Genomic DNA, 15,660 nt, shown 5'->3' on the forward strand with positions numbered 1-15,660 from the left:
GAAAAAGCAAAAACAATATTGATTTTAATAAAATGTCCGCCCTTTTATAATCAAACACATTTAATACTTTATCTGTATAATACATTGAAGTATGTCTTGTTCTTTAAAATATAGTTTCTCCAAATGATTCTGAGGCTCAATCATGATTACAAGATACACGAAATTAGGCACATTAACATAACACAACTATCAGTAATCTTTACAGTGCATTATTTATAAGACGCCACAAGTCACACAGTTTATACATGTTAAAATGGGCTATATGAAGTATTCTCAGTTTTTGTGTATTTTTTCCCTGCTAGGTGAAGTGAATATTCTTTTAACATTGTACTTGGTGTTATCTCCTTTGAAAGATGGACATTGAAAGTTAAAAATCAGTCACTATATAGGCACTGCTGTAAGGAAAACACCTTTTGTGTTTCTATATATTGTAAGTGGAAATGCCTTTTGAGTACATATTTATGCCAGAAAGCTTGACAAACACTGAACAGTCTGTTAAAAAAAAAAAAAAAGGAAAATCTCTTGACCATCAATTCAAATGAATATAATTTAACTATTTGCAGCAATACTAATTTACTTTATTAATTACTCTGAAATGCTCTTGTTGTCAGGTACCAAAATAGTTTTGAAGTTAGGGAGCTGCTTTCTCTCTTCATTCTTGTGGGTGCCCTAATTCCCTGTAATATTTGCAGCTGAGAAGTACGTATTTTTATTCATTTTTAAATTTTCATTTAAGTGACAATCAATTGGGAGCAAATTAAATCCTCCCTTAAGGTGAAAAAAAAACACAAAAAACACAAAAAAACACCAAAAATCAGAAACCTCAAACCACTTCTGACTGACTTCAGACCCTCCTTTGGCTCCTGAATGCTGCTTTTGCATACTGTTACTACTGTAACACACTAAAATGATGCCTATCTTAAAATAAGGACGGCCCAATCTATTGACAGTCTAATCTAATCTAATCAAGATGACCCAATCTAATGGCAGTATTGGATGGCAAGTACTTCTGAAGTCGGTTAATAGTAATACTTTAAAGAAATTTCATTCCAATAAGTACAATATAAAAGTCTTTATAATATATGCATAAATTCACAAAAAGCACTTCAAAGATGTCTAGTCAAAACTATTTCCAGAAGACCCCAAAGCCCACACCTTTTGTTCCAAATGTAATTATGACAACTACAACAAAAGCAGTAAAAAGCAAGACAAGAAAATCTTAGTCATTTTCAAATGATTTCAACTCCATTCCTTGGGAGAACAGGTAGTCAAAATATGTTGCAGGTTGTGCTTGTTTTTAAACAGACGTCATCTGGGACCATAGGCTATACGTAGTTTCAGATTCTTTCATTATCATCATTGTTGATTTTTTTAAATGCGACTGGGCTTGCTTGCTTCAAAGAAGTCTTGGAAACATCCGTGTGCATGGTGGACATGGCTATTGTTTCATAATCATCATCCCGAGACCGGAAATCACAAAAGTTAAAGAAGAACTGCAAGTCTCTCTGGAAGTTTTTGTTCAGGAATCCATAAAATATGGGGTTGACACAAGTGGATATCATTGCTGTGAGGTGGCAGAGCAGGAATAACAGATTGTGGTTGCAGGTAGCAATGATCTGATGATTCCAATCAAACACAGTGTTAAAGATGGTAAGAGGTAGCCAGCAGACTGCAAATGCTACCACAATGGAGAGCAGCATGATATTGATTCTTTTGGTTTCACTGGACCTGTACTTATTGTCTCTCATCTTGTCCATCATGTTGTTTCTCCTTTTTAAGCGTATATATATCTACGGAAGAAAAACAAATTTAAATAGAAACACTCATTTGATGAGGAATTCTGTGTAAAGAAGGTAAAAAATGAAAATGATAGAAAAAAAAGTTTTCTTACCTTGAAGTAGCAAATAAATATAAAACAAAGTGGACCAAAATACTGCAGCACCAAGAGGAGAGTGGTATAAGACAACCTATGAGAGTCCGATGGAAATTGATCAAAGCACACGTATTTGTCTTTGTACGCATCAAGTGTTACATTTTGGAACGGCTCATCAGTCATTACTTGGTAGATCAGGAAAGGCAGAGAAGAAGCCACAGCAAGGACCCAAATCACAGCAATACCTACATAAGCATGTCTATTATTTGGTCTCCACCCTCGAGGGTTGATTATCAGCTGATGTCGTTCCACAGCAATGAGAACCAGAGAGAAAATGGACACAGTGATTGAAACACATTGCACAAAAGGATTCAACTTACACATTGCCTCACCAAAGACCCAGTGGTCCATTAATGTGTAGACAAATGTAAAGGGGAGACACATGATGGCGACAAGCAAGTCTGAGAAGGAAAGGTTCACAATCAGGATGTTGGTAACATTTCTCATCTCCTTTTGTTTCAGGATGATTATGATCAAGGCCAGGTTTCCAGAGACACCAAGAATGATCACAGCTCCATAAGCAAGAGCTAAGGTAAATATCATGGCCAAGGGCAGATGACAATCATCATTTTCAAAAGCCAAAAGCTGGGCATTCTTCTCTGAGAAATTAGAGTGGACTGAGTGGTTTTCAACCTGGGAAAATAATGTTGAATTCATTTTGATTGGTTTGGTTGTTATGGATTATTTTAGACAAATGGACAGTATGTTTCTTCAAAGCAGGTCAACTGTTCAGCTTATTCTTATTCCCCATATTGGAATCCATTTACCAAAATTATTCTGAATTCTTCATTCCCTTGAACTGAACAATCTGTAAAGAGAAAATGACCAATTGCATTACTAATTTTATTGAGGGCAGTCAAAATGAATTCTGACTCACAGAACTCTTTAAAGTGAAAACACTGAAATAAACAAAATGTAATCTTGTAAACATCTTTCTAAAATAGCAGAAATAGTGAAAACACACTGAATAAAGAAAAAATAAAATTTTTAATTGGACTTGCTTACAGAACAAGTCTTAGTAAAACATAGTGGTCTATAAGTCAGTGAGGAATATATAAATCTTATGCCCCAAGTCTTACATAAACAGTAACAACAGCACATTCCTAAACATTGTAAGAATATGAATGTATAAAAACCACTTAATGCACAGATTAAAACATAAGAAAAATAAACAAAGCAAAACAAAATAAATTACCTAATTCTTCCATATGCTATAGAAATGGAAGAATTAGTGTCAAGGTCAAGTTGTAGCAATAGCTCCACCATACATACACTGGACTGCTTTTTAGGGCAGATGCTATTCAGCACAAATATATTCAACAAAAGATGATCAATACAGTGAAACATCAAAAAACTTTGCCATGAATGACTATTGAGAGACTACACAATGTTTAATCTGGAAAATACTTAGTAGGAATGGTATAGATGTCTTCTCGTATTTTAATGGGTACCATGTAGAACACAGCGTTGAGCTTAGAATGTTACATCTAATTATATGTACAAGTTAAAAGTAGGGCCAAGAGGTGTACATTATTTTTTTTAAATCACATCATTATGAGGAACAAAAGTTTAATAAAATGGAATTATATGCCTGGAAATCTAGCAAGTGTTCCATATACAAAAGTTGATAACCACCATATGAAAGACCATTTCAGACAGTTCCTGTACTGTGTAGGAGATTCTAACTTTAAGAGTCTGTTATTTTATTAATACGTTAGAAGCTTTCAAGGATTTCTAAGGTATTATTTATGTAAGTATCTTTCCTACCCACCAGACTATAGTGTGTCCAGTGCAAAGATCTAGGTTTTAGTTGTAATTTTGATTTTTCACAGTATTTTGTGATATATTTTTCTCTTATTAACACAAATCACAGACTTGTAGAGTTTTAAAAAGTTTGACATTATTTTAAAAACTCCTTTCAAAAATAAGTCTGATGTTCCCTAGATTACTAATATGTGAGACAGGGTTTCTTATGTTAATTAACAGGCCATCATGCTTGTATTAAGAAACTGAATTTCATTCTTTTCTTTCTCAAATAAGACCAATAAAGAAAATCGTGCAGAGTTACTTCCATTGAAAGAAAGATAATAAACTTAATAAGCCAGAAATGCATTTGCCTTTTACTTAATGCCTCTAATGAACCTTTCCTTTAATTTTTTTGCTTTCTAGAACATGTTTTTTTTTTTTTAATTTAATATTATGAAACCATGATTTGGCCTTATAAAACTTAAGAAGAATAAAGTAAGGGTTGCTATAATGAAGTCAGAATGAAAATATTAAATAATGGTAATGGAATGATTTCAGGTATGAATGTGATTAGAAACGTGGCTCTCTCTTCCTCTATGCATCAACCTGTAATGACTCCCTAATACTTATGTGATAACGACACTTTTTCTTTCAAGAATTCCAAAGGCAGAGAGAATGATCAGTGATTGTCAGAGTTTGAAAACAATCTCAAAGGAGCAGTAATAACTTCAAATTATTTGGAAATCTCTTATTTTAAAAATTCAAGAAAATTTAGCATCGTATTTCCTATTTAAGTTACTAAAGAGATATTAAACATGACTTATGAATTAATTATAAGTTTCCCTTCATTATTTAAAGTAAAACTAGCAGAGCAGGGAAAAGCTTTTTATCCTTGTCACCAAGTACCAACAAGTGAATGAGGACCCTGGTTTGAGACACATGAGAGAGAGAATACTAAGTACATTCCGCAGCCTGACACATTAAGACCTCTGCATTATACCTTTTCCACACTTTACTCTAATAATCCCAATGTGAATGTGAATACACTGTTCTAGGCAGGCGAGTCTGTTCACAGTCTACCAAATATAGCTCTGCATCTCCACCTCTGCCATTTTTATTGCTGGGTGTTCTCTCTCTCCCACCATCAATACAAACTCTACCCATCTTTCAAAGCACCATTTAGTTCCTAGAATCCTTAATTGGCTCCTCTCATTTTTAATATAACATCTTTGATGTAGGCATTGTGCATACTTCATAGCACCTTGCAAGTATAAGATTTAAAATAAAACTGTGTTGACTGATATAACTGATGCATGGTTGGAATAGTAGGTTCTTGGGTAAATTAATCCTAACATCAATAGCTCAATTCCATCATAGTCTTTGAACATGCAAAATGTATGCTAATCACAACAGCCGTGCTCCTAGGTCATGTATATAGGGGAAAATATTACCCTTTATGTAAAAAAATTATTTCTGAAAGAAAATTTATTCATTCAACAAATATTAATTAAACATTTATTTCATGTTAGGCATGGTTTTACTGGAGAGAATGTAACCTTTTCACTGAGTTTCTAGTCTTATGGGCAGAGAAAGACAAGAAGAAAATTAGTAAAAAATATAGTATGCTAGATGATAATAAGTATTATGAAGTAAAACAAAGCAAGAAAGAGGGACTGGGGTTGGGTGAGGTGGTTAACACCTGTAATCCCAGCATTTTAGGAGGCCGAGGCGGATCGCCTAAAGTCAAGAGTTTGAGATCAGCCTGGCCAACATGGTGAAACCTCGTCTCTACTAAAAATACAAAAATTAGCCAGGCGGGGTGGAGCACAGCTGTAGTCCCAGCTACTCGGGAGGCTGTGGCAGGAGAATTGCTTGAACCTAGGAGGCAGAGGTTGCACTGAGCCAAGATCAGGCCACCGCACTCCAGCCTGGGCGACAGAGCAAGACTCCATCTCAAAAAAAAAAAAAAAAAAAAGAGAGAGAGAAACTGGGATTTGGGGGAGCTGCAATTTATTACTCGACTGTAAAAGATGGCCTCTGACTGTCTGAGAAGAAGGTATGTAAGTTAAGACCTGAGAGGAGTGGTGAGTAGGGAAGCCACACAAGTATCTCGGGGATTGCATCCCATAGGGAAAGAACAAACATCCCTAAGGCCTGTGTGTAACTGGTGTGCTAAGTAGCAAGGAGAAGTGGGATAAATAAGGGAGGGACCCTTAGGAAATTAATTGGGAAGGCTAAAGAGGCGGGTACAGACTTCAGGGCCTTTTTTTTTTTTTTTTTTAATGATCTTTGCCTATAATCCTGGGAGAGCTGGGGAGCCTCTGGTGAGTCTTTGGCAAAGGTGTGAAGTTATATGACTTTGGATTTAAAATTATTATTCTAGCTGCTGTTTTCAACACATTTAAGGAAAGAGAAGAAAAGGGGAGATTCATTAGAAAGTTAGTGCAATAATTTGGCAAGAAATAATAGAGACAGAGACCAAGATGTATACCATGGAGAGAAAGAAACAGAAATATGCTACCCACTGACTGATTTGGGCAAAAATGAATACATATAAGAATTCACACAGACATTAAATTATTGCAAAGTACAGGCTACAAACATAGCTTTCTTACAGATGAGTTCAGGTAAAAGCTCTAGTCTGACACTTTTGAAACGGTATTTAATAGGCATGCCCAATGAGGAAGCATTTTTCTTACCAGGTAGAAGTTAATTTAGCTATAGAGAAATGAAAACTTTATTTTTTTTAAGGTGTTTTCAAGCCTGTTTTACTAATTGTACATTTGGTAGTTATTCCAGTGTGTAAACCAATTCTGCATTGGATAAAATGTGTATTTTCAGTGTACCTTACTATAATTTCAAGAAAGAATAACTGTCAGAAAATAACAATACTAAGAGATAATTTACATACCTTATCTTTGCAAAATAAAATAATTTGGTATTTACTATTGTAATCTAATTTGTAAAATAAGCTATGCAGCTACAGAAACTGCAAAAATTAAAGACTTAAGTCTCAGTGTAGCTGCCATGTGCATATAGAGACAACACAGAGACATTACATACATCACCAATTGGCAAATTAGCCCCCTGCAGAGGGAAATTTCCTCTTCTTTCTTTCCAATTAGAATGCTGCCCTTTCATTGCTTGCTCTTCGCAGGGCTGTTACTACTTGAAAATACAGCTCCCTGATCATAACCTGCTGCAGACAAATTTTTTGAAATACTCAGGATTGGCTGTTCACCTCACTTGTGTTGGAAAAGAAATGTCAGCCTTGTGACATACAGCCTCCCAAAGTTACTGGTAGCTTATCTAAATGAGTTACATAATTCTCTGTTCCTTCCTTGCTGGGGAGGGCTTGTTCAACAGACTGCTGCCTGAAGACAATAAAGACTAATAAAGTAGTAGTCACCCAAGAGCACTCAGTTTTTAGTCCTGGGTGGGGAACCGGGTCGGGTTAGCTTCCCGCTGCCTCGCTTGCTTCGCCAGAGAGCCTGCCCAGGGTCGAGGACTAACAGCTACTGCTTTTCTGTTGCAGACCTGACAGACAAGCTCCACATGTCCCCTGCCTGTGTGTGCCATCCCACCAGTCATGCCCTCTTATAGGATGGGGAGTGTGGGAAGCAATGCGTGCTCTAATATGTGTGTGTGTGTGTGTGTTAGTGTGTGTACATGGAAACACTCTCTTCTGCTCCTCTCCTCTAGGTTTTTCCTGTGCTCCAGAAGTTATCAAACAACGAAATGGGAAATGGGACATGTTCAGTCAAAATTCCTGTTGGCACGCTTACCCACCCACCTTTTTCATATTGTGTAACTAGGTGAATCGCCCGAAATTTACTCCATTCCTGACTCCCTACTACTCTCTCTCTCTCTCTCTCTCTCTCTCTCTCTCTCATCAGGAAACCTTTCTACTAGTGATAAGAGACTGGCAAAAGAGAAAAGATACAAACAACCAAAAACAAGCAGATACCAAACCCTACTCAATTCTGTCTTTGGCCCAGTATCAGACCTTAAAACATTCGCATCTCTCCAGTCTACCTGGGAACCAACGGCACACCCTATCAAGTCACCTCCACCTCCTGTGCATTCCCAATCTCCTAACCCAGCCACGTTCCATCATTACTTTTCTAAAAGAAAGAGCTAAAGAGTTCCCCGATTAGAACTCCGATGATTAAAATCTTCGGGTGTCCACCCGGGCGCAGCTCCACACTCGAAGCGCTCAGTATTGGGGAGCGCGGCTCCACTGCAGCCCAGACGCGCGGAATCCGCAAGTGGGGGTGGGCTTGCGCTCTGGGGTCCGCGCCGAGGGCTCCTCCCACCTCCGTCCGCTCCCAGCCCGACGCCTGCCGCGGGACCCGGGCGACGGCGGGCGACGCACCAAGCCCACCCTTCTCCGGCTCATCCCAGCCAGTTACTCCGCGAAAACTCCGGTGCGGCTAGAGCCAGCGCCTCCAGTCAGTCCAAGACACATACGGAAGATGAGCGGGTGCGGGATAGACGAACTCGGGCACCTTCCCAGTGCTTGACCTTTTAAAGAGAACCTGGGTAGAGGAAAACTTGGATACCCATCCAGAAATTCCCCGGGAGCAGGTGGTGGGAAAGCCCGAACTCCGCGTAGGGGACCCTCTCCTTTCACCCGCGTCGACCCCATACCCTTCGGCAGGAGCCCGCGAGCGGTCCGGTGATTTGGAGCAACCTGCGACCTGCTTGCACTGGAGACCACACCTCGGTCCCCCAGAGCCAGTTTCGGACACTGGCGTCGTTTTTCTTCCCCGCTCATCCTTCACCTTGTCAATGAGAGATTTCGCAAAAGTCTCTGGAAAGGCATAAACTCGCAACTTACCCTCTTTGGAATTTGTCTTGTTCGCTCCTGCTTATTGAAGAAGGAAGGGTGGGAATGGAAGGGAGTAGAGAGGGGAAGATCCGCTGGTATCTCTCCTGCTCAGATCCTAAAGATTGGTGAAGCTAGGAAGAGACGCCCCCTTAAAGCCGAACTCCACCTCATCCCGGATCACGTGACGGCGTCCCGCGAGTAGCGCCTGAAGCTCCCCCCGCCCCACAAACACCTCACAAAGGTGCACACCTCGGGGAAGCGTTGCCTAGGAATTTTGGAAAGAAAAGCAATCCAACAGAAGCCACACATTATTCGACACAGACGCCCCGCGCAGGGGAAAGGAAGCCCTTATCCCCACAGTCCTTGACTCCGGGGAAGGGGGAAGGCAGGGCAGTTTCCCAAGGCTTGAAAAAGTCGGTGCCACTGTGGTTTTCTTTGTTTGCAGGTCAGTGCCATCTTGTGGCCGAAGTCGTACCCGGTTGGAGAGCTCGAGCGCCAGCCCAAACCGGGAATCAAAAGGCTCGCTGGGAAACATGAAATTCGCCACAATAATGGCACTAATATTTTATTTTGTGACGCTCAAATAACTCTCACGCCAGTGCCGAGAATTTGTTTTCCTCAGTTTATACGTGAATTAAGAGAAGAGCTTTAAAAAGTCAAGGCAGACAATCGGCCCTCCTTTCTTTGGCCCACTGAGAAAATGCATTAAGTCAGATTTGTTCCCAGAGCTAAGTAGCTTTTTAGTTTTTTTAGGGGAGAACCATGAACTGAATATTTCCCTGGTGGTCGAAAAGAGTCAATGCAATTTTCTCGGTGATTAGTACTACAGTACTGAACATTATGTAGAAAAAAATAGAACGTACACCGAGTACGTTGAAGGCGGCCAACCCCATCATGGTGCCCGATGATTCAGGCCAGTTACTGACACACTGATCTGAGATGTTTTACCTGATTCTATTCTAGTTTCAAAAGTCAACGTTGTAAAACACACACACACACACACACACACACACACACACACACACACACACATATATTATGTAGACGATGGACTGATGCAAATGAGTAGAACTTCTTCCAAATAAAAGTGTTAAAAATAAGAAGTCTTTCTAATAAAGATAGAGGGCACTGCCTAGAGAATTTATAAAGATTACAAAACAATTCTAATGGCAGTCTTTCTTCTAATTAAAATCAAAATAAAATTCCAAGACAAATGGACTCACCTGAACTTTATACTGTTAAAAAAACTTTTCTTTTTCTGATTGTTATGCTGAATAAACATATTTAAGGTTCAGTATAAGCTCATTTATATAGATAGTGATGAACACAATCTCTGGATGTTTTTCCAAGAAAACTTTCTAAAATATGTGTCACTAGACATATTTTTATATAGTTGGAAAGGGATTGTAATCAAGAATTAAAATATCATGATTATGTAATGACTACTATTAGTGTATAACAACAGATAGAAGCATACATATAAAAATCTCTAATAGTTAAGCAGAGTAAAATGACAACAGATTCATTTATACACACACACACAAATATATATATATATATATATATATATATACACACATACACACATACTTTTTTTTTTTAACCAAGGATGAAAACTTAAGGCCCAATTTAGGAATTTCACCTCTTTCAGGGAACAATAACTAATATTCATTCAGGTTTCTATGCATCCTCTGCCTACTCTATTGCCTGAAGTCACATTCTATTCTCAGAAGGAAGTTTTCCCTGTGGTTTTGATCACCAAATCTGCTATCTTTAGCCTGCTCTAAGAATTACAAATGACGTAATTTAATTCTCTACTAAGAATATATTTTTATGTAGAAACTTTTATTATGTCAGCAAATATTTTGGACTTGAGAATATAATTTGGACTCAGGTGCTATGCTTTCTCTATTTCCCAAGAATACTAATGAAGGCATGTCTGTAAGAGGTCTAAACTATTATGGCCATTGTATTTTATCATTTTATTAACTCAATTTTTATGAAGTGTTCTCCCTAAGGAAAATCTGTGAAACTGCATTCTTGAGTTATTAATATCAAATACCAATCTTTGAAAGATCACTGATCTCAAAGATTCTTTTCTATGACAACGTTATGGTACAAAGAGAAGTTCTGAAATGCTCAATAGCAGCCGCGGGCGGTGGCTCATGCCTGTAATCCCAGCACTTTGGGAGGCCAACGCAGGCAGGCAGATCATGAGGTCAGGAGTTCGAGACCAGCCTGGCCAACAAAGTGAAACCCTGTCTCTATTAAAAATACAAAAATTAGCTGGGTGTGGTGGTGCGTATCTGTTATCCCAGCTACTTAGGAGGCTGAGGCAGGAGAATTGCTTGAACCCGAGAGGCAGAAGTTGCAATGAGCTGAGATCGTGCCACTGCACTCCAGCCCAGGCAACAGAGCAAGACTCTGTTTTGGGGAAAAAAAAAAAAAAAGAAATGCTCAGCGGCAAAATTATATAATTCTTTAGAGATATCATGTACTAGGATTCTTTCCAATGTGAAAAATAGAGAAATTAGGAATAGTCCAATGGCCAAATGCAACATAAAATTCTCCAATAATGTGGTCTTATAGAAGATTTAAAATATGCAAAGTAGTTTGAATTTCTTAGAAAATATTTTTTAAAGACTTTCCTCATTCCAATTTTAAGATCATTTATTTTTCTACTCTTAAGTGAATAATCAGCTGCATACTTTCCTATCTGGGATTCAAATTAGATAAAACTTCATCTTTGCTAGGGAGAAGTTTTTCTTCAATCCTGTATATTTCTTTCTGTAGTTTCATAACAGCCTGACCTATAAACCAAGGGGAATGGTATTAATGACCTATTCTCATGTTCTCTTGGACAACAGTCTGGCTCTGTCATATAAACTGAGGGATAGGATCTACTCATTAAATTTCTGTAAATCTGAGTTTTATATTCAAAACAGTGGAACAATATTATGGCCTGGCTCAGCCTTTAAATTCCATGATTCAGTAACTGTTTAAATAAAAGTATGACGATATGCTTGCTACTGGAATTGAAACACACTAATTACTTTATTTGTCTTCTGAGGAATTTCTGCTACAAGGGTTAAAGTTTCTGAAATGCTATGAGGCCTTGATACAGGTAAATTATCATGAATTGTCACGCAGAAGAAGCTTAATAGGCATAAATACTACACATGAAAACTAAAATGTAGATGACATTGATAAGGGGGAAATTCCATGGGGGTAGAACTATGATGAAGCATGTCAGTGAATCAGTTCATCTTCTATGAATTGATTGTATGTCTGGATTTTCCTTCTTTCTGTGACTTACCTGCTGCATTTCTTTGGATCTTTGATGCCCAAGAATGTAAGGAGCAATTTTATTGTATGGACCACCAAGAAAAAAAAATGTTTTCAGTAAAGCAATGGCATACTATCAATAGCAAATGAATATTAAAATGCTTTTTAAGCCCACATCTTTTCTGTTTTGTTTTGTTTTGTTTTGTTTTGTTTTGAGACGGAGTCTCGCTCTGTCACCCAGGCTGGAGTGCAGTGGCCGGATCTCAGCTCACTGCAAGCTCCGCCTCCCGGGTTCACGCCATTCTCCTGCCTCAGCCTCCCGAGTAGCTGGGACTACAGGCGCCCGCCACCTCGCCCGGCTAGTTTTTTTTTGTATTTCTTAATAGAGACGGGGTTTCACCGTGTTAGCCAGGATGGTCTCGATCTCCTGACCTCGTGATCCGCCCGTCTCGGCCTCCCAAAGTGCCGGGATTACAGGCTTGAGCCACCGCGCCCGGCCTAAGCCCACATCTTAAAGCCAATGAAATACAGTTGGTAAAGAGTTTTGACTTAATCAGCACAATCAAATAGTCAGTACAATCATTTTATTCATCTGACTTTTGGAGAGCATAAACTAGCAGAAAAAAAAATGATGATTAATTTAGTTAAAAATGTTAGTATATAAGTGCACAGACAATTCAATGATCTCCTTTGTGCAGAAAACACGCAATACTCTTTGTGGATTTTCTCTTGATCTTGATTTGAAATGTGAATGCCTTTCAGTAAAGTTCTCATTTCACTACCTGGGCTGCATATTTCGGGGCATTTTTAAAAACTCTGTCACAATGAGGCTCTAGACAAGTAGGATCTTAAAATTTAGTAAATAGCCAAATCTTTTTCTGCATGCCTCATATGGTCTGATACCCTTTAGACATTCAAAAAAAAGTGTAATGTTATATTACAAAACCATAACATTATGTTTTTACTATATGAGATAATGAAAGGAGCTTTGCCACTGTTACTATTACTGTTTTAAATAATTATTATTAATATTCCTTTCATATCTTCTTTTGAAGAGACAAAATAAAAATAGTTGGTAAAAAGAATAAGTATGAATGCCACCACCACAGCTCTCATCTTCTGTGAGAAACATCTCTAACTGTTCCTCCTGCCCCTGACTCCCACTCCCCAAAATCTCAAGCTTGGTATTAGGCTTTCTCACAGCACAACACTTCAGATGGCCAATATCAATAGATCAGACTTGGCCTATGAAGAAAAGCTATGAAGGTATAATTTTTTCTAAAGAAAGGAGAAAATTAGGCTGGGTGCGGTGGCTCACGCCTGTAATCCCAGCACTTTGGGAGGCCAAGGCGGGCAGATCACCTGAGATCAGGATTTTGAGACCAACCTGGCCAACATGGTGAAACCCCATCTCTATTAAAACTATAAAAATTAGCCAGGCGTGGTGGCAGGCACCTGTAATTCCAGCTACTTGGGAGGCTGAGGCAGGAGAATCACTTGAACCCGGGAGGCGAAGGCTGCAGTGAGCTGAGATTGTGCCACTGCATTCCAGCTTGGGCGACAGAGTGATACTCCATCTCTAAATAAATAAATAAATAAGGGAAAGTATTTGTTTGTTTTTTGGTACACCTACATAAAAGCACAAGCAGGTGCATGCAAAAGTGGTATGAAATGTTCTGAAGCATCATTTTGCTAAGGTAAGTATCCTCCTTTCATTCCTTTGTTTAAGGTCTAGCTATTGCTTCCTTTGCCAAGACACAAATACATCTAGGAAGAGTACACATATCTAAGGATGGTCAGTGGTATAACATGACCCATCTGATCTTATGAGATTGTTTAGCTGCCACTGTCCACTAGCATAGCATGTAGGTTAAAACTCAACTGTGCAGATTATTGCAACTGCAAATTCAAAACCTCATAAAGCCTTAAATATTACCCGGAAATGTGTTGGCTTGGGTGATTACCAATCTCTCTCCTCTTAGAAGCTATTTTGAAATTCCAACCCTCTCCCAGGCTCCTACTTCATACCTTCAGTCTCAATGGATTCCTTCTTTTTGGGATAATTTAAAGGCCATAGGGTATTTACCCCCTAACTTTCAAGTCCCTCCTTTTGGCAATAGATTCTCCAACCCAGCTGTTTCAACCCCAGACTTTGAGTCAACCTATCCCACTGAGGTTTCTCAGTTTAGACCCCAAGCACCATGTAACAGACAAGCTATCTCACTGCGCCCTTCTGAGCTGCTGTCCCACCACGCAGTCCATGAGCATAAAATCCATGAGTTGTATTCCATTAAGTTTGAGGAAGTTTTGTTAAACAGCAATAAAATAACTATAATACCTGTTTAGTCAATAATTCACTTTTCTTAGCTTAGGATTAAAAGAAAGACCAAAACAAAATCGCTCATCTCTTTCTCATAGTAACTCCCTCACTGGAGTCACATCTTCCCTAGCTGCTTCTCTTTCCTGGCAAGCTTCTTTGAGGATAAGGTACATATACTGTCACCTCATTTTTTCCTCAAATATGACACACCTGAAAATGCTTCTGCCCAGGACACTAATAATCAAAGCCAGTGAACACGATTCAGATTTTCTTATATTTATTCTTTATGTAGCAGCGGACTCAAATGAGCACCCACTGTTTCTGGAATCTTTTTTTCCTTTGACTTCATCAACTCCACACTTCAGGCTTTTCTTCATTGGCTGTTGCTCAATCATCTCTCTCAAGATCTACTATTTCCGTCTACTTCTTAGGCGTTTTTCTCCCTAGGATCCTGTTATGTAGATGGGCCAGAGATGACCCATGGGTGATAACCTAACACGGTCCGCATACTGTTTGATTCTTCACAGCAGGCTAAGGCCCTTAGTCCAAAGCCTTCCAGCACCACTTCAAAATCTCACACATCTAATGGTTCTAAATATAGTCAAAAATAAATTAATTTTAGCCCATTTAGAGCCTACCTTCTTAAATGCCCCCTTGAAACTCCACCCAACATCTGCTAACGATAGATAAGACAAATCTTGTAGCTGTGAAAGACACCAAACCACAGCTCCCTTCAGAGGTCTCTGACTCAGAGACTCCCCACCTTGTGGCTGAGTGACAGCACCCAGACATGCAAGTCTCCTCTCTACTTTCCCCTTCTGCCCCTTCTAGGTGGTAGCCCCACATCATTGTCTCTAGAAGTTCTCTTGCTAGGAGGGGCTACTCCTGTCATGCAACCTCCTGCAAGTGCCACCCAAATAAACTTGTGCTTTTAGTGGTCCTGTTTCTTCCTTCACCAACCCCCAAATTACTAGAATTCACCAGAGATCCCAATCTGAATCTACTCCTTTTTTTCATTCTTACCACACAGATATACCCTCTGCCATCAATTACGTGCTTGCATGTACATAACCCTCAATCTTCACCAAAAGTACAGACCCCTCTCAGGTTTCCTTGGACAGTATGCTTCTCTTGTGCTTCTCTGCTCATGGATCTGATCAGCAGCGTCATTCTCCCTCAAGCCAGAACCTAAGAATCGTCCCATGTGTGTATTCCCCTCTCTCTCACTCTCACTCACAAATCCAACTGGTCTCAGATTGCCGGTGATTTTATCTCCTAAATATCTCTCATGTGTGTTCTTTCACCTCTATCAAGCTCTACTTATTTCTCTGCTAAATGGTCTAAATCTATCAGCTTTTTTCACAGCCCTCCAGCCATATCAACTTCCCATCTTAAATCTTTTAGCTGCTTTCCATCCAGATGTCTCAAGTGAAGGACCAAAGACATCCTTTTTAATCAACATTTTCAGTATCATCCTCCACCCTATACACTGCAGTCATACGAAACCATTTGCATGATTCTGAATACCACACACTCTCTCACCTT

The 15,660-nt window shown here is 39.1% G+C and overlaps 1 protein-coding gene across 2 annotated transcripts in view; it reads right to left on the minus strand.

Moving 5' to 3' along the window:
* Positions 1–15,660, minus strand: part of NPY1R (neuropeptide Y receptor Y1) — a 21,260-nt gene continuing 5,600 nt past the window's right edge. Inside the window, exons 1-3 of one of the 2 annotated variants that reach the window (XM_005556212.5) lie at positions 8,520–8,634; positions 1,892–2,741; positions 1–1,790 (exon numbers count right to left, since the gene is read on the minus strand). In XM_005556212.5, the coding sequence (XP_005556269.2) occupies positions 1,338–1,790; positions 1,892–2,590 (1,152 nt within the window). In that variant the 5' untranslated portion in view covers positions 2,591–2,741; positions 8,520–8,634 and the 3' untranslated portion in view covers positions 1–1,337. Of the gene's footprint in view, positions 1,791–1,891; positions 2,742–8,519; positions 8,635–15,660 lie in introns of those variants that run through there. The other variant, XM_005556213.5, reaches the window with a different exon arrangement.

The sequence above is a fragment of the Macaca fascicularis genome, chromosome 5 (genome assembly GCF_037993035.2).
Source record: "Macaca fascicularis isolate 582-1 chromosome 5, T2T-MFA8v1.1".
Taxonomy (NCBI): Eukaryota; Metazoa; Chordata; class Mammalia; order Primates; family Cercopithecidae; genus Macaca; species Macaca fascicularis.